The sequence below is a fragment of the Passer montanus genome, unplaced genomic scaffold, assembly GCF_014805655.1.
Source record: "Passer montanus isolate IOZ18808 unplaced genomic scaffold, ASM1480565v1 scaffold19, whole genome shotgun sequence".
In the NCBI taxonomy this organism is placed as follows: Eukaryota; Metazoa; Chordata; class Aves; order Passeriformes; family Passeridae; genus Passer; species Passer montanus.
The window spans coordinates 3908696-3928703 of NW_024366480.1; the positions used below are offsets into that span (position 1 = coordinate 3908696).

Here is a 20008-nt window from a genome sequence, read left to right on the forward strand (position 1 = left end):
GAACAGCAAACTAGATTGAGAGTAAATTTCAGTTTGCAGCACTTGGAGTGAATAGGGCCAGTTTGAAAAATTCCGTTCACTAATTAAGTACTTCTTTTTAAGTTTCATTAATATGTATGGTATTAATGATCACAACTGTCTGGGACAGTCGTTTTTTGCATGACGTAAATTTTTTGTTAACTGTTTGGCAAGGCTGGAACATTCACAAGGAGTTTTATCATTTGTAACAAATATCTGGATAGTATCTTTAATTTTTTAAGTAATCCAAGTCTTAATCCTGTCAGAACTACAAGCATAAGATAAGCAATGTCTACATGTTACTTAGCTGTCTCAAAATTCCATGAAGGCAAGAATACAGCAACACAAGCAGCCTGCCATGCTCCAGCATTTGGTTGCGTGCACTGTACTGACCACAGCAGTAGAAGGTGGCCTTCCATGTGCTTTTTAGGGTGACATACATCACTGCATTTATGGCACTTCATGATTCTTCTCTGCCTTTCACATTAATGAGCGGTAGGCCACACAATACCACATGTGCTTTGCTCACTACAAGATGCTGCATTCCAATCTCCTCAGATGGATTGAACATTAAAGTTTACTGCATTTGTGAAATTTAGGAAAACATGAAAACCAGGGAAAGAATTCTGTGTTTTACTCCCTTGTAGCTTCCACCAAAAACATATTTTTCAGGTAACTCTAACACAGAACAAGTGCAGACAAGCATGAAGCAAACTCTGAACCATGGGCAAAGCAGGAACTGAACCAATGATCTCCCTTGCTCCTTCTGTAAGAATACATGATCAGGGCAACTACATCCATGAATGAAAGTGTGTTTCTTCCCTGCCAGCCTGTCTCCAGCAGGAGACAGTCCCATCCCTAACTTGGGTCTAATCCTCAGGATCAGCTCACTAGAGCTTGCTGATCAGCCTTTCTTTTACATGCGTTACGCACATGTGGGGAAGAATGGAGCCAAGAGCTTTGTGGCTGGGCACTGGTTTTTAAAGAGGTCTGAAGAATGTGGAGAGGTCTAGTATCATCCTGTCTCTTGCCTAGTAGTTAATTCTTCCCCTGCCCCCTCCTAATTTCTCAATTAATCCTTGGTCCTTAGTCCCCACATCAACTGTGCCCCAAGGCTTTTTAAAACTTCTTAGAAGTAGGGAGAGCTACCCAAGAGCAACCCTCTGTTGAGCAATGCCTTGGGACTAATGATATTGTATAAAAGGTCCCAATCCCTTCTGTGTCCTGGATAGATTTTAAGCCTTTCTTGTGGATCAAAACTCAGAAATGAGACAGAAGGTGAACTTTGGAACAGGAATCACACTGAACTGGGAGGAAACAACAAGAGCACTTGGCTTTATAACAACTCAGAGACCTCATGAGTTATCCTTGATGAACAGAAGTTGTGTGAATTGCATAGTGAGAGCACAGTGTGCCAAAACACCCTGCTTCAGGGCTGTCAGTTCAAGGCAGTGTTTTACTTATTCATTAGATCAGGCACTGAAGAACTGGGTTTGATTGTAAGATGTTTAAGATGGAGACTACCTTGTAGTTTGCACCATGCATACTTCAGTGGAATCCTACTGCAATTTGAGCCTCAAGGTTTATTATTAAATTATTAACACAAGAGCCAGTGTCACAATCAGGTTGAAATGAAACACATTGGAAGATGTTTATTTTCTACCCTTGATCGCATGGTTCTTAATAATATTCCAAGTCATTATCTTTGCTCTAGAAATGTAAGAACAAACCTTGCATGCACATTACATTTGTGTCTCCTGGCCACCTCCATTGAATGTTTCTGCATTCCCTTCTTCAGAGAGATTTTAATGTGCCTGAAAAGGTAACAAAATGTCATTGCTGTGTTCAGCCAGTTGGAATAATCAGAGCAGTTCTTCAATAAATGCATCAACTCAAATGGGGAAATCAATTTATTGCAAATGAGAATAAATCATTACTGATTTACGTAGTGGGGGAGAGAGGGAATGAAAAAAAGAACATTTACACACTTAGAGAAAACACTTTTCCTCCATGTTTCCCTGGTTCAAGTTCACTCCAAGCATCTCTCCTCCCCTCCTTGTTACCACCACTGGCTGCACTCTGTCCCTTTGGTGAGCCACTGGGAAGCCCCTTCTTTCTCCTCACTATTTTCCTCTGCTCCAATTCCTCTGCTCCACAACCTGCATGGAATATCTGCTTCACCATGGAGCACCTCCTGCTCCTCCTCAACTTTCTCCTTAACCTCTTCCTCTTACACCTTCTCTGCCCTTGGTGTTCCCTCTGTTGTTTATCACTCCTTTTATTTTTTCCTCCACTCTCTGGCTTTCTTTGCTCTTTCTGAAATGTCTTTCCCCAGGGTGCCACCATCTTGGCTGAGGGATCAGCCATGTCCTGTGATGGGTCCATTGGAGGCAACTGGGACTGGCTGTGCCCAGCACACGGCAGCCTGGCCTTTCTCACAGGCCTCCTCCACCAGCCTTCCCATTTACCCCCAAGAGACCAGGTGTGACCTGCTCTGTCACAAGTGGAGGGAAGATGCTCCATCAAGAGCATTCATGCTCTTGTGTAGCTGTCTCACCCTACCAGCAGAGTGTCACTACAGGACAGCTGGCAGGCAAATGTCCAGTGGCATTAGAGAGTGGGCTGCAATTGAACCTGGTGTGAGAGACCTCTCAAATCACACAGGACCTCAACTTTCTCACTGTGTTAGTCTGTACCACAGCCTGGTTCCTGGCAGGAATGCAGTTCTCCTGTCTAGAATAGCCAGGGTGGGCCAGAGGTGGCTGGGCTGGGCTGGGCTGGGCTGAGCTGGGCTGGAGCAAGGGGTGCAGGTGCCTTGGGGGCCCTATGGTCACTGGGCTCAGCTGGAAGTTTCTCAGCCACAGAGCAGGAGCAGAGGCCCTTCTGCACCAGGACTCCACGGGGAGCAGAGGTGTGTGGAATACAGTCACACCTGCGAGGCACGGGAGGCCCCCAGGCTGGATTACTTTAACTGCAACTGCAGAACATGGTAAGAGGGCAGAAAAAGAATGGGAGGGAAGACCAAGGAATGCTGCAGTTTTCTCTGAAGTCATTTTCAGAAAATGCTGCCACAGGAAGATTATGTTCAGACACTTGAAACTTTAGGAGGACTAGTAAGGGCAGGACACCAAGTTGCCTAAAATAGCAGCGCTAAGTACAGAATTAGAAGGGGAAGGAGGAGCAGAGAAGGAAAGCAGCAATATTCCAAGTCCTATTAATTTTTTTAAGTCCACCTAATTTCAACATAGGCTTAAAATATCAAAAAAACCCAAAACTCTAAAAGATTCTTCCTTCTAGGAATTTAAGCTTTGAAGCAAATCTGGTTTTCTGTCTTTATCAGGTTTTTTTTGCTGTCCCACTTCTTTCTCTCAGTCTAATATTTAATTGGCTTTGGCAGAGGTGATCTATTGCCAGTTCTGTGTCAGGTTCTTGACAATAACTTCATAGAGTCTGAGATTTCTCCAGTCATCTCATGTTCCTATTTAAAATATCTTAACTGGAAAGCTTAGATAACCTAATTTCAGAGACTGCCATTTTGCAACAAAATTCCATCTGGTCAACATTAGATCCGCTAACCATGGCTGACGTGAAAAATAAGCTTGTTTTCATATGGAGGCTGTACAGCTTCAGTTAAACATGATTTGGAGCAGAATAACTTGCTACTAATGAGCATCAGCACTGGCAGCAGGAAAACTAGCTTTTAAGAATTCACATTTCAAAGCGCACTTGTTGTCAGTCTGGTACTCACTTCCTGCTTCTTGGGAAGATTCAGAGTTTATGCTTTGCAGGAAGGGTGGCTTTTACAAAACTTTCAGGCTTCAGGGAGGACATAGACAAGGAACCTGCATATGAAAAAAAATTATGTGAAACTGAAGGAACTGAATATTACATAGTGCTATTGTCAGCCCTACTACTAAATGGATATTTTTAATAAATAAACAAACAGGTCATAATATCCTTGGCAAAGACCTACAAGGATATTCACAGCTGAAACAAGGATGAAGCAATGCCTCCCACATCCTCGCAAAACATACTGACAGACTGTGAGAAAGAGGTTTCAGTATCTGATTGAATGTAAGCTGATGAAGCACAAGAAGCCAGGGAGGTGAAATGTGTATGTGATTGCCATGTCACTACAGAATGAAGAAATGGCTTTATTCCTCTCTGTAGCAGGACCTGTGCTGTAAAGGCAATGCAAAGATATCCTGCAACTTTTACTTTTTCTTTCTTAGAAAATATACCACTCATGAGTACAGCCCAGAGAGCAGCTCCCCTACTGACAGCAAAAGAGAAGCAGAGGTTTCTGTGCACAACTCAGAAGAAGAGCAAGCAAAGTCCTTGTACTGCAAGAATTTCACCTAAACTCTAAGCTTGTCCTGCTAAACTACAGAGCTTGGTTAATAACCTGCAGGGAGTGATGATGAGGATTTCTGCATATCTTCTTGCCTTTTGATGAGTATTCTTTCATGCTCCAAGGCTTCTATGTACTTGGAATAGGTCCAGGAAGCCTGCAAGAACCACCAAAAACCATCAGCCTTCAGGTGACATCACTGTAGTTTCTGATCCATTTCAACAGTAAGATAAAAAACTTGTTTATGTTATATTCCTATTACTGGATAATTATAAATATTAAGAAGATTTTTCTTCATTACAATATTGGAATAATGGGAGAAAGAGTATTGCTATAAATAAGTAAATCTCAAAACACCATGATTTAAGCAAGTTTGACAGATACAATGTTTATATTTATTCTCCATCCCTCATCTGAGTGCTATTCTCTCTCCTTTCTTCTTCAAGAACAAAGCAACAAATCTTCACCCTCCCAAAATATCATTTGTGCTATCAAGGACTTCATTTTATCTCTGTGCCACACCCTTAGTTCTCCCCTTGGACTATGATTGCTCTGTTTGACATAAACCAAAACCAGCAACTGATTTGTGGGGTGGAGAGGAAATACATGTAAGAAAAGCTGTTTCTAGCTTATGTCCTTTCACTGAATATCTCATTAGCCTCACAGCTCCTTCTGCTGCCCTCTCCAGCAGAATGCTACTACCACTAGAGCAGATCAACTGGAGATGTCATCCTTTCCTTTTCTAAGGATAAAATACTGCTTTTAAAGAAAAAAAGTTCAGATTGCATGTAAATAATAGGTTGCTCTTCCAAAACAGGATGAGAACTGCACTTCTATTTGGCCTGGTTTTTATCTTACGGCATGAGAAGTTTGGAGCAAATTTGTCATATCATGATTCAGTAAGAACTTCTATCACCTTCCTATTGTAGGAAGGAGCTTGCAGAAGGAAGGAGAAACTGCCCTTTAAAATATTATTGTTTATTCCACCTCTTCTTGAGGACTTAAATGTATGCCAGGGATGTACTGGCTCGTTCAACTCACTTGGAGCAAAAGTAAAAAGGTTCACTTAAGGGTAAGAGTGTAAGCTTATCTATGCAACTCACACTGTGATTTCAGATTTTGGGGGTATTTCGCAGTACCTTTTTCTATATTCTGCTCTTCACTACCATAACGCCATGGGAAGAGCTCTATGGAATACAAGCAGTGGCCAAAGTGGGATTTACTCCTGATTCACACAACACATCTGTGCTTATGTGGTTGCACAGGTTCCCTGTTATGTTCTGGCAATGCCAGCTCAGCCATCAATGATCCCTTGATATGCCCAATGTAGCATGTCTGTTTTCCCCATTTCCCAGTAATATAACTGTTACCTTTTCACTACTGATTTGCATCAGTCGGAGTTGTTATGGAAGAAGTCTTGAAGTGGTATGTGCTGTCAGATTTTCAAATACCTAGATTTTCTAAAGGAGTTCAGCTTCAGCTTTTGACATATGACCAGAACAGGACTCTAGCCTAAACCAAATTGTTTCAAGATATGAATTTCACAAATAACTAAAAGCTTCTTATTCCTGAACTGAACTACCTTTTATTCAATTGATCTTTAAATATAGATGATTTTTTTAATCCATACACCCTAAGACCTTAACATTCTGTTAGCTGTTAATACTACTCAGAACCTACATCTTTAAAAAAATTAATAAAGAACAAAGAACAATCACCTGTAAGACAGGTAAACTTAGAACAGCAAAGCTAATTGTAAAGGAAGTTATTGAAGAACCATCTGACAGCAGTATTCAAAACCAAACTCCCCCTTCCCCATTTCCCAAGATCATTTTATCTCTCTTGAATGACATCTGTAAAAACATGTATTATTTACCTTCCTCCCCTGTCCTTCTGTAGGTGCTAAGGGTGTTGATGGTCTTCTCTTCACATCAAGCTCATCTAGCAAAACAGTCTTTGGCAGTTGAGTCAAGGGCTTAAGCTGAGTCAAGGGCTCAGGCTGAGTCAAGGACTTGCGTTGAGTCAAGGACTTGGGTTGAGTCAAGGACTTGAGTTGAGTCAAGGACTTGAGTTGAGCCAAATTAATGAGTTTTTTCTCTGCTTCTTTACCCTGCAAAAAACCTCATAATTAGATGTGAACAATAGTTACAGAGCTAAAGTAAAGAGCAAAGTCTGAGGAACCAAAAATTGTCATTGGAAATGAGATAGTGTGATTTGCAGTAATGTTTTGTAATGCTTAGTTTCATAATTCATCATGCTGAGCATATTTTGAATTAGCAGCTGCTTTTTTAAAGCATTTTTTTGTTCTAGTTCATATTTCCTGTCCTCTATACTCCTGCAGACCATCTTTCTTTCAGATTCAATATCTGCTGCAAAATATATCTGGGCAGATCTGCAACAGAACATATTTTAAGGACAGAGAGGACATTGCAAGCCTCTAATTTGGCCTCAGGTATAAATGTAGAATGGAGGATTTGCGTGATTAATTCCAGCTTGGTCCAGTAGCTGTGTATGAACTACAGTATACAAGTTAGGAAAACAGGCAATGTACAATCTACAGTGAAGAACAAGGCATTGTACCCTTGGCAAACTGCTCTGGTGATTAACTGTTTGTCATTCTCATGTTGGCTTGTTTCACCTTTGCACATTCTGTCTGCTGATCCCAAAATTCTTCATAAACATCAATCGATGTTCATATTAGACATCACAAAGAGCTCTCTCCAAGAGCTGAGTAATATAAGCCTCCTATGTTCCAAGTGAGAAAGAAAGGGAAAAAAAGGGGATCAAATTCACTTAGTAAGTCCCTGAAAGATCTGGAAAAGGATCACTCTGGCTCGTTTCCTTGCTCCCAAAGTGCCTTTTCCTTCCTCATAATTCCCACTGTCCTATGAACCCATCAAGTGTAAGAGTGACTTTTGGGTACAGAACTGCCTAGGCAATGTGAGGCTGATCTTCTCTGCAGACACAGGCTCAGTAACTTCTGTGACACACACAGCTGGTGGAATGGGGATGCCAATGCAAACAGAGGCATTGTGAATACTACTGCACTGCAGTTTATGTTTGCTGGCTCTCTCCATGAGAATGGTGAATAAAGCAAGGTCTTTAAAAATGACTTCTCATAATATATTAAGCAATGTTATAGTGTATTTAGATCCCATGCCATTACACCACTTACTAACAACTAAGCTTATTGCTAAGAGACATAGCAGAAAGAAAAGGAAAAGAATGTTGATGGCTTTCTTTGCTAAGGACATAGAAAGAGTATGTGCAAATCTACAATGTAAGTTAAAGCTAAAACTTTAAAGCTATTTTGTTCACTTGAAAGCAAAAAAATCCAAAATTTATTTTGGAGATAAAATACAATCATATATACAACAAAATATTAGTACTGGCACCAAGGCAGTCTGAAAAAAGTGACTTATATATTTGAAGGTATGTGGCATGTGCCATCTAGCAGCTAACAAAGGAAAAAAGTCCATTGCCAGGATGCCTTTGGTAGAATTTGCCCCTTAAATAACAAATAGGCACACAAAAACATACTGAGATAGTCAAACAATACCAAGTTTACAAATACATCATTGCTCGTGAAAAGCTCCTTGTCTGCCCATTTTTTCCACTATACTACATTAAAATCAAACTCTTATCTGTTCAGTTCTAAAACTGAGATGAGCACAGGTAGATTCAGTGCCCTGGGGACATGTGTAAAGGAAGAAGAAAGCAAATTCCTCCCCTAGGACTATGATTGCTCTGTTTGACATAAACCCAAAATAGGATCTGATTTGTGGGGCGGAAAGGAGATATATATATAAAAAAAGCTGTTTCTAAGCCTTGCCAGAGCTTTGCTCTTGTTCAATGAGCCTGGTGGGGCAGAAGAACATAGTCCTTATTTTCATTGCCAAGAAATCATCACCTTCCACAAGCCAACAAGTGAACCTGCTATTGCTCATGTTAGATGAAACTTATCAGTATCCTTCAGGGATACTGCATCATTTGAATTATGTTGTCAATGAAAGGACAGAAATCTCAGGCAAGAGAACAGGAAATGGCAATCTTTAAACAATAACAGAAAGGGAAAAGGATTTTTAAAATATCGGGAAAAATTATGTGTTGCACTCATTCTTTTAAGAGATTTTAAAAGGTAACTGGTTTACTGATCCTTTTTTTTTTGTTTTGTGAGGAGAAGAATAGTCTACAAACTGTTTATTAAGCTGCATTCTCTGCCTGTCACTTTCTAAAAGTTCTTACTCTATTTCCCTCCTTAGAAGCATAATTCACCATTCCCATTTGTTCTCCATAAAAGCTAGGCTTTTGCCCTCCTGCCTAAGTTTTGCCCTTTCCTTGCTCTTGATCGGAAATCTCATAGATAGGCAACAAACAGATGGAAAATAAGTCTGTGAAAACACAGAAATTTATTACTTTGAAATATTGCATTCTTGCACTATAAGTATTGCCAATGGCCTTGGCAGATGTATGTATATGGGGACATAGTGCTTTGGAGAAAACAAGATGAGTTCTTGGATTTTAGACTTCCTTGACATTGCTGTGTGGCCTTGAGTGATGCTTCACTGGTCCTCAGCTTTCATGTGCATAAAGAAGAATAACAATGTATATATGTTCTTATGGGCCTATGTGTCCAGATACCTGTGTGGTTCACATCATGTGGAACATCTCCACACATCTACATGGTATTTAGAACACGTCAAGGTCTCTGTAATGCTACTTATTATAGTTTGCAAGTCCAGTAATTTCTCTGCCCTTAAAAGAATGTTCTCTCCTCAAAGCTTGCCAAACAATTGTATTTAATAAAAAATAAACTTTTTCAAAGCCTATAATCAATAGAAAAAGAAGTCCATTATATTTTAATTTCAAAAATCCAAGAAAAACAATTTTACAAACAAGCATTCCATTGTAGAGGTCACAGTTTTGTTAATGCACTGGAACTGTCTGGAAACTTGCTGTGAACAGTCTAACAATTTCACTTTCAAAGCTGAGAAATATTCAAGAAAGGGCAAAGATTATACAAATTAATTACCACATAATTTTTTTTTTTAAACAATGTGCAAGATTTTCAAATGGTCCTTCTGGAAAATAGATATGAAATCAATTTTGGTTTGGGTTTGGGTTTGGTTTGATTTCAGTTGTGGTCCAGAACGTAAATTCTAATATAAGACAATACATAATGAAAGTGCAAACAGGTCTGCAGTAGCCCACAGTACACATGGGCTGTACACAGATTCATTGTTCTTAATTCAGCCTTCTTTTTTGCTCTTCTTTTGGCACAAGGGTGACTAAAATACATTTTTTTCCTCTGGTTAATAAAAGGAATATTCCATTGATTCACCTGCTTCCAGTCAAACATATTTATATGTATTGGCTGAACTGGGAAGTAATCACCTTAGGACTGGGTTGAATGTAAAGTTTGAAATCTAACAAGAATAGGTAGCTTTGGATCAGGCTGGGAAAGGGATGTTTTATTTGATGTATCTTTGCTCATGTTATTCAGTTCATCAGCAGTCACCTGAAACTTTACAAGCCTTACCTTTGCTGTTATCCCTTCCATCTTTTGCATCTCTTTTTCCTTTTTTTTCTCCAAGGAAACTAGAATTTTGCCACTCTCCGGATTGCTTTGGAACTTACAAAATTCTGGCCAAAATTTAAACAGAAGAGCAAAAATACTCATCTGCGCAGGAAGAAAATAAAGTCAATCTTGATCATATTAAGGAAACAGTTGACTGTAAAATAAAATGCAGAATGAGATAACTATTTTTTTTGAACACACAGCCTTGTTCCTCCCACGTACTCTGTCCTGACATTTCAGCCCAGCTTTGCTCGGCACATGCTTTTCATCAGTGTGTTTATTACTGGTGAGAAATCTTCCTAAAACACAGTTAAAAGGCACTTTCTTTTTTTATATTTCCCTAAACAATTGTTTGCATTAATGAAAACATCCATCACTTCTTACAAGTATTCTTGATAAAATATACACCAGTAGAATTGCTTTTGCACCACTGTTCTGCTCAAGTATTTCAAATATTCAGTTCATTAGGGAGAGGGCTTTTTTCCCCTCCTTAAGAGAAAGGAAATACTTTTTTGCCTCTGGAAAGGCTCTTAAACCACATTACAGATCTATGAGCAAATCTTGGATAATTTTTAAATGATATAATCTCTCACAGGGTCGTTTTTGAACCAGAATAAGAAAAACAATTTTAGAAAAGCAAACAGAGGGGCTCAGTGAATTCTGTTGCTGCACGTACTAAGGCTCACATTTTTCAATTTATTTAGATGTTTAATTTGCATTGAGAAACTTGGCTTCAAAGGAGCCAAGCATGCTCACTGCTTCTGGCTCAAGAGGCTTGAAAGTGACATGTGAGCCACTGTCGGGTTCCAGTCACAGCTTTTTGGCCTAGTTCTTCCTTTGGTTTTGTGCCACATTTCTGGAGTTCACTGGGTTTTACACAGGATGAAACGAGACTTCTCTTTCTCTTAGGACATATATGAACCCTCTTCTCTGACAAATCATTCATCTCTTGTTGTCCAAACACTTTATGGACTCACAGTTGATGTCTAAAGGTGTCAGTGGCAATTTAATAGGAAAAGAAGAGCAACTACTTTTCTTGGACTTAGAAGATAAGACAAAGCAGTATCAAGGAATAAGAAAATAGTAAGTCTGTAGTAAAGGTTCCAAAATTGCTATTCAGCCTGATTAATAGAAAGATCAGAGAGAAAATTTTCCACAGCCATTTAACACACACTTTCTGTAATAAAGAAAGGAAAGATATTCAGCAAGTTAAGCTGTCGTTGTGCTTGACTCACATCTGCATTTTTCATAAAAGTTGAAAACCACAGAACTTTCTAACTACAAATTACTTCTGTGACATTAACCAAGTGGTAAAGAACAAGCAATTAAGAACATAGACAGAATTCATTTCTACTGCCAGAATTCGTAACACAGACCTGGATAACACCTTTCCAGGATCAGCTAGCTGTCAGAGATTTTCTTTATTGAGTAGTATAAATCTGAAAACTCTCTTCCATCTCCACCTTACAGTCCTTGAAATGTACGACTACAGCTTTCTCCTTCAAGCCCAGGTTGTGTCTGGAGCCCTAACTGTCACATAAGCAATGAAGACTGCTCTTAAAATCAGGCACTCAGTCTCTAGCCAGACCTATCACTTGGCTTCTTACCTGTGCCTCTCTAAAAATGTAAGGTCCTAGTTCTTTCCTGTGCTCCACAATCTTCTTTGCTTGTTCAGGCGGGATGTCAATCTGCAAAGCTGGGGGTATGGCAGAATTAATAAAGCAGTCAATAATAGCTGTGATCTTTTTCTGAACTATGGAATCAGCACAATGAGAATGGCACAAGTCCTGAAAGATAAAAAATACCATTTTCAGTCAATGGAGAGATACACAGGCAAGAACTTTTACAGGGCACCAGTCATCAAAGATAAATAGTCAAACAAAAATAATTATACAATAAATTCCTTCAGTATGCTGGGCAAAATTCTTTTGGTAAATGTGCATGGTCAAAACCATACTTCAGACATGCATGAGGCTTCTGGTTTGCAAATGCAGATACACAGCAGTCACTGGTTTTAAGTGATAATCTATGCCTGCATGTTTGGATGGAACAGCATAGATTTTAAATGCATTATTGGCAAAGAGGAGACATTTCTGAAAAGAGAAACACATCTACAAGTGTGAAATGCACTGATTTTCACAATGAACCTGCTATGACTTGCATGGACGTGGTAACTAAAAGATAAAGAAATGTTTTAAGTGCTCCAACAAAAGAGGGGAAATATTTAGAGGGTATAAGATATTCTAACTAGGAGTGTTGTGACAAGAGGGGACAATGTCAGCTACCAGTACAATCTTCCATTTATTGAGATCTTCTCATTCCATTACGATTTTCTAGTTTCCCAAAACCTCAGGGTTTGAAATAACTCTGTACACTATAGAATACAAAACAAACCTGAACTTACACGAGTGAGATGTCAGAGGAATACTGGGGTTTTCTACTTTTTTTATGTGGTCTTATTGTTCTTGTGAAACCTGTTATTACTGTGTTTTGACACCCTGACTATGCCACCATTGGACTTTGACATAAAGGAAAAATAATTCAAAGAGTGTCCTTCCAACACTTTCAAAAATGAACTTTCCCTTTATCCATATATTTCAATAAATTTATATGACATTAGAAGACTATTACATATATCTTAGAGACACAATGAGCACTCAAGAGTTTTCAGGAAGAGAGGTCTTTAAATGAAGACTCTGAATTTAGTTTTGGTATAGAAGGCTACATATTTACTTTGCAAAGAAATTAAAACCATGACTTTTACCCAGAAATGTGGTATGTGAAAGAGTTGGCTTGCTTTGTTATGAATATTTTTAGTTTTGGGAAGGAAAAAAAAAAGAATGATAACAACTATAATAAAGAAAGTAAGGCAATGCAAAAACATATTCAATATATCCTTAGAATATCTATTATGGCTTTCTTTATTCATCTAGCACAGAAGGCAGAGAGCTGTAGTAAGAGGGAAGACAAACAAGCCATATGATATGAAGAGAGATGAGACCGAGCATAGATAACCAGATGGAAATGATCCACAGAGTTATGTTTCTTCATATTTGTTTTTAAAAAAATCTTGGGTTTGGATTGTCCCAAGATGTGCCTCCAGCCTGATGGGTTATGGGAGCACTGCAGTCATTGACAGCTGAAGGGAGTTCTGTCTAAACTGATGGCATGATAGGGCTCAGACAATACAAGAATGCACTGTGCAAAGTGCTGCCCACGCCTTTGGCAATATTCCTGCAGTTCAGCCTGACCCACAACACTCCTACTACTCCAGCCCTTTGCTTCTACAAAGAGCATCAACTGCCAACCATGACATTGCATGCACGGAGAAATATGGTCAGGTTCTACTTTTTCCGGATAACAAGACAAATAAAATTAACATAAGGCAGGAAAGGGGGTGGAACAAAAAACAATGAAGGCTTTCTTCAGAGAGCAGTTCTACAAAGAAAAGAATTAAGACCACGCTCCACATTAATTTGCACAAAGTTTCCACGTCCTCCATAATTGAGCAATGAAGAGTCACAAGAATCAACACAAATTGAAATATCTAGAAAAGGATTTGTGTCATGGAACACCAGGTACCTTCATACCAGAGTTTTAATCTAAGGTAGTCACTGTAACCATGAGAGAGACAGCATCACCCCCAGAGAGCACTTCAGCCAGTGATCTCTTGCCTGGGGATCAGAACATTTGTGGGGAAGAGAGATTGTACCCTGGAAACAGGAGCTTCACCTTCTAAAGCAGACACCAAATTCATAAAATTAAACAGTGAAAGTACACCCACATGCCTGCAGCACATCTCCAAGTGCTACTGCAACAGCAACTGTGTTTACAGCCCAATTTCTGAGCACGTCATATCTCATGCTCCCTGCCTGCCATGTGCACACAGACTATGTTCAGGAGCCCAGGAGAGGTTCTGCACTCTGGTAGCACTTTTGCCTCAGGAATATCCCAGAGGCAAAAGGAATGAGGAATACATTAAAGATCTGTGGTGACCCTGCATTCAGTCCAGGATATTCCTAGGAGGCTGCAGTGTGATTTAAAGTTTCGCTCCAGAGGTTTTCTGTTGCGTTTCAACCCACACAAACAATTTCACAAAACTACATATATTTGGGAGAGATGTAATCCCTGCTGACCTTTCCCATCACATTTCACTTTGGTCCCAAGCTCAGCTCAAGTAAAATTTGATTCTACAAAGTGCAAGGAAGCTGCAGTCTGTGTTGTACATATAGGTTTTTTTGGTAGATACCATCTTTATATCTGTAGATTTGATTGAATTTTAAAGTTATCTCTCATTTTTGAGAAATTACCAAATTCAGATAGTAGCTATTAGAACAGAATTAATATTTTAATGCTTGCATATTTCTACTGCTCAACAGATGTATACCAAACTCTGAGCATTAGCAAGACAGCAGTGTTCCTTCAGAGACTACTGTCTCTGAATGCTACGGTTTGAAGAAGCACAAAGAAATACAGGTATAATGCATTTGAGTCACAAATAGCTACCCTTAAGAAGTGAGGATTTTCACTGATTAAAATAACCATTTAAATAATGAAAGAAGCTTTACTGTGAACAACAGAATGCCTATAGATATTTTTGTTAAAATTCTCCTAATATGCAAGAATGGATGCATTTGCTTACAAACTGAATGCTATTCCCTTTGCTCTGTTTTACCACCATACCTTATACTTTTGCACCTCTTGCCAAAAGAGCACTCCATTCCCCAGGAGATCTCCCTTCAGTGCCACAAAGCGTTGAAACAGATTTGCTGTCACTGGATCCAACAGCGCCTTGCGGAAAGCAATAATTTCACTAGATGAAGAAACACTCTCATTGTCCACATGCTGTCAAAAGAAGAAATAGATGCACCAAATAAACTTTGTTTCAAAAAGCAATAACAAAGGCATTAGTTAGTGTAAACTGTCTGATTCTTATCTTTGCACTGACCCTAACTTTCAGTAGTTTATGAGTTTATGACATGGATACAATAAAATGTGGCAAGGTTTCATTTCTTCCTCTCCTTTCTTTTTTTTCCTTTCTTTTTTTCCAGTTTGGTTTGGGGAACATTTTTTGGAAGATGTGATGGAGAGGAAATGACTGACAATGATTTAGACCATATGACTGCAACACTACAAAGTATAGAAACAGCTCTTGTTATTGATTATGGTAATGGGCTACTTTTCTAGAGAACAGTTTGAGTCTTATGCAAACAAACAACAAAGGAAAAGGAACACACAAACCGCATAGCTTAAAGCTGTAAAATGCTTCTGACAGGGATCTCACCAACAAAATGAGTTTTGAAATGTGTTGCTATGATCACCCACAGAAGCCAGAGAATTTGCTCTCCATGAAATAAAGCTACCAATAGTAAAATAGAATTTAAAGTCATTGAGACATTTTGGAAATCCTCATGCTGCCAAGCACAGAACAGTAGGCAGCCAGGAAAGGGTGGGGAAAGAAAGATGGCTTATGCAGGGACAGTTTGTTTGAACTGAAGTTCATGCTGGCCTGCCTTCCTGAACAAACAGTTCTCGTGCTGTTGCTGAACAGCAAGCCAAACAACCCCCTTTTGTTATCAGATGGATGAATGAAAACCATCTTCTAAAAGTGGTTTAAAACTCTTGAAGTCCTGGAGGGGTGGAGTGCTGTTCAATGGTGAGCATCAGTCACAAACATTTTTAGTTGTTGCCAACAGTCCTGGAAATCTGACCTGATCCTGAGCTGAAAGGGTTTCTGCAATTTATCTTAAAAACAGGGGTTATGCAGTGTCCTGTCACAGAGCCTGCCAGGGGCCCACCCTGGCAAGGAGGGTGGTGGCTGTCCAGAGGGTCCTTTGGTGAAAATAAAGTCAGCTCAATTTAGGCAGTAGGGTTGGATCTTCTCAGCCCTTCTCCAATTCTCCAAACATGTTCTATTCCCTGTGACCAGAATTTAGGGAACTTTGAGAAAAATTATTTCTAGGGCATATTCATGAAGGGAAGAACAAAATGTTGCTTCCATTCCTATACCAGTATATACACACTGCTTATTTTATGGGTCAACAACCTTGAAGCAGAACATGGAGAATAACCATCTTCCTGACAAACAGACAAAGGGAAAACTCAGTTAACAGAACCCACATGCACTTTGGATCCCTTTTGTGCTGATGGTTTGCATGGATAATTGGTGACTGGGTCTCTAGTTTGATTTCAACAGACAATAAAAGTTCAACTGAACAAATGTACACAACTTGTATGTTGGCAATCACAAAAAGTTCACTGCTCTTCAAGAGGAAAAAAAACTGGCAAACATCTGATGAAATCTATTATTACAAAGGTTTAAAAAGTTTAAATTTGATATTATCTCAGTGCTGTGAGATTAAAATACAATTCTAAATGAAACAGATACTGTGAGATATGATTAAACCTGCCCACTATGCTGCATACTTCACATTCCCTTTTGCGTCTGCACGTAATCCACTTGCAATAATAAATAAACTACCAGATGCTGGAATGAACAGCTTGTCCAAATAAGTCCACTGCATGCAAAATACAGATAAATGTGAATTAAATGTACAATATTAGTTTAAGGAGTGTTAATAGTGCTCCAAAGCCCAGGACAAGAGACCTTTCTTTTCAAGTATGACCTCTCCAGACAGAGAGAGAAATTTACCATGAACATCCAGCAGGCAACTAAATTCAGGAGTAATGTGAGTAATCAGTCCACTGTAACCAGGACAGTCACGATTGTTTTTTAGAGCATTACATTTGTGCCTCACGCTGTCAACAGGGAAATTGTAAAGAATGTGCAAGGTCCAAATGAAAAAGACTGTGAAAATGCAGACACAGGAGACATAGCAAATTTCACTCGCCTTCCACATCCTGGTTGTCTTTTACTGGTCTTTGTGTGAAGCATCTTCAGTTATGGCCCTTATCTATAGCTGAACAAAAGATTTCTGTTCTATTTTTTAATTTTTTTTTTTTGTTTAGCCTTTTAATGACCCCAGTGGTAGAATAGTTTATATGTCTTATGGATTTTATGTCTGAAACTTGTTGTGGACCCGCACAGAAAGCCGTCCCTTCTTCAACTACAAATGAGCACCTGCTCATTAAGACTGGAGAATTAGAGAAAACAAGAGAAAATAACAGTCAAGCTCTGCACTCCACTGGTGGTGGAGTTTACTTCACCCATAATGTTCTAAGGGACCACTTATGTGAGGAATAAATTTTGGGTTTGATTTTTTTTTAGTATGAAATGTTTTTAGTTCCTTTGTACAGCTGTATCACAACTACAGACTTGATCCTGCAATTTCTTTGTAGCTGAATTACACCTCAAACAAAGGGCAGGTTTCCTGCATGAGGACTACATAGCATGCCCACACTGTTTTGTCACTGTGAAATATGAAGCCAGTGGAGAATGTCATCTGGTTTCACTTCTAAAATACTTTCTTCAAAGAATCTTTTCATCCTCTGAATTTTCAATAAGAAAGAGAGAAAAAAAAGCAATTGGACATAAATGGAGTTAGGAAAAGACTAAAAGCTCATTAGAACTATGTATTTCCTGTAAACTGTTTATTTGAGTTGAATACAGCATTTTCTAAACTACTTGGGCTAATCTCCCTGCCAACACAGTGCAGCAGGTGCAAAAAGAGGCATGAATTAGCTTCCAGACCTGGAAGCAGCTTAGCCTTATTGGTCTTCCACCAGGGCTTGTAAAGGAGGCAGAGTTCAGCTAAAAATTAAGGCAGAGGGTTAGGATTTTTTAAAATTTAATTCACATAATCATGGTTAAAATTATAGTTTCTCTTATTAAAACCTCTGCTTTTCAGATTGCTTAGTGCTCTGAATCAATGGAAAATATTCCATTTATGTGCACTTCTGACAACCCTTCTGACTACCTTCATGATGTTATAAAGATGATAGAAAACAAGTTTTATGAATGAATGCAGTTGCATATGTGTCTGCTTGTTGAGCTTTGAAGTTCCCTTCTGCTATGGCATTCACATGTCAGAGCTGTTGTGGAAGTGCAAAACACCAAGTCTTTGCCTCTGCCATCAGCAGGATGATCCCCTTACATGGATCACAGCCACAGAGGCACTCATAAAAGGCAGATGTTAGCTCTGCCCATTCCTCAGTCCTTCTAATGAACCAGCAGGAGTGAAAGGCACCTCACTCCCAGCTTTTTGGCAACTTTCTGAAGTAACCAATTGGAGCAAGGCTCGTAGCAGTTAACCTCTCCACTCAGAAGAATTCACAAGTCCTGAAGTCAATTCTACAGGCACTACAGCTCCAGATGGGAGAATGTGGACATCATAAGAGAAAGAATTACAGCATGAGAAGCTCACTCATTTGCTTGTGCTCTGGTCCCCTTGAGAAAATCCTTTACACAAAGCAGTATTTCTTCAGTGTGCAACTGTATGGCTGAGGCAAAATGGCATAGAGAGAGTGTAGCAGTGCAGCAAAAATTAGGTCACTCTTCTGGGAGGCTGGATGGCAGCAGAGCTAACACCAGCTCCTTCAGATTTGGGATCTAACAATAAAACTGTCAGCTAAACTAAGCCTTCAGATTAACTGCCTTCACACTTACCAAAATAAATGTTTCAAACTGTACATGCTACAGCATCTCTTTCAGTGTAAACTGAAAGTAAATTGTGGGCTGCTTTTCCTCTGAACCCTTCTATCCCAATGGTAAATTATGAGCCAAACAAAAAACAATGCCTGTATGTGTTGCTGTTTTTAAAAAATTACCTTTGCTTCTTCCTCTGCCCCATGGTGTTCATCTGCCAGGAACAATGGCAGCCATTGTTTTTCTAATCTCTTCTGGACACATTGCTGAACTTCTAGCAGAACCGCTGCCGAAAGCTGATCATGAAGGCTTTGTCTCCTTCCTCCACCTGAATGCATTAGCTAAGCAATCCAAATACAATAACACATGACATAAACGTTTGTGTATACCAAAAGTCCTTTATCTCTCTACATCCTTGATTTAGCAAAGCATGAGCTTAACTGTAAGCAAAGCACTTAATGCATGCTTACCCAAGGCTCAGATGTACTTTTCATAAAAGGGAACAGATTACATTTGTCCCTACCTATAATAGGATACAGACTCTGGTGAATAATACTCCAGCTTGACCAAGTAAATTGCCAAAGTATCAAGATATATCAGAACACCACAGCTCAGACTTGCTGTCTGTGGCTTTACTGACATACTAAAATAGAAAGCTGGAACAAGTCACTGTGCCTGAAAGTCATTTTTACACTTTTTCTGAGCTGTCTTGTGCATGCGTGGCTGTGGACTCAGATCACAGTTCAAGAGAGATGTTCTGTAAGAGGTAGGGAGGAACAGCCTGAACAGGAAGGAAGGGGCCTATACAACCATAATAGAACCATATTTCTGGCCAAAAATTTAGGTAAAATTTGAAAAGCTGGAGCAGACCCACTTGTGGATTCTTATCTCAGTCACAGTCACAGTGATTGTTCTGTATGAATGGCTCTGTAACTGCTACCTCTTCTTGTTGTTCTCTGGTAGCTGGGCTGTTGGGTCCAAAGAAGTACTCGTTGTTTAAGTACTTGGTTTTAATATCTTTCGATTTTTCATCACTTTTTTCTTTATCCTTGTGGAACGTCTTTCTGAACTCTTCAATATCTAGCCAGCACATGAGATCCATGCTACAAACAAATTTAAACAGAATGTTATTTCAATATTGATTTAATTTCATCAACATTCTAGGGAGTTATTAGTTTAACCACAACCATACCACACCAAAATATTCAAGACCTAAATACCAGGTCAGATTGGACTGAAACTTTATGTCATTTTAGCTCTGCTAGTACCATCTGCTGAGACCATGGCACTTGCTGAACAGGCAGAGCAAACTTACATCTTAGAGATGTCACTTAGGGTACCCTGAAAGGAGTAACTCTTCAATCTGCCACTGCTAAATCCAGCAGGGAGTGTGGAGCAGAAGCATAGTGTGGAGCTCACAGAGAGAATGAAGAGTGAAACAGATGAGAATTTGAATCAGTACTGAGGCTGCAAGCCCCTAAGAGATGAGTTGACACCTCCTGCTCTGCCTCCTTGT

General features: G+C 39.4%; 1 protein-coding gene across 2 annotated transcripts in view; it reads right to left on the reverse strand.

Annotated features, from left to right (window-relative positions):
- Positions 1-217: 217 nt before the first annotated feature.
- The window catches only part of RGS22 (regulator of G protein signaling 22), a 60757-nt gene continuing 40966 nt past the window's right edge, over positions 218-20008 (reverse strand). For both annotated transcript variants that reach the window (XM_039706202.1, XM_039706201.1), the window contains exons 19-27: positions 19433-19595; positions 18675-18833; positions 14631-14792; positions 11555-11734; positions 9909-10049; positions 6246-6479; positions 4424-4526; positions 3767-3860; positions 218-1832 (exon numbers count right to left, since the gene is read on the reverse strand). In XM_039706202.1, the coding sequence (XP_039562136.1) occupies positions 3787-3860; positions 4424-4526; positions 6246-6479; positions 9909-10049; positions 11555-11734; positions 14631-14792; positions 18675-18833; positions 19433-19595 (1216 nt within the window). In that variant the 3' untranslated portion in view covers positions 218-1832; positions 3767-3786. The remainder of the gene's footprint in view (positions 1833-3766; positions 3861-4423; positions 4527-6245; positions 6480-9908; positions 10050-11554; positions 11735-14630; positions 14793-18674; positions 18834-19432; positions 19596-20008) is intronic.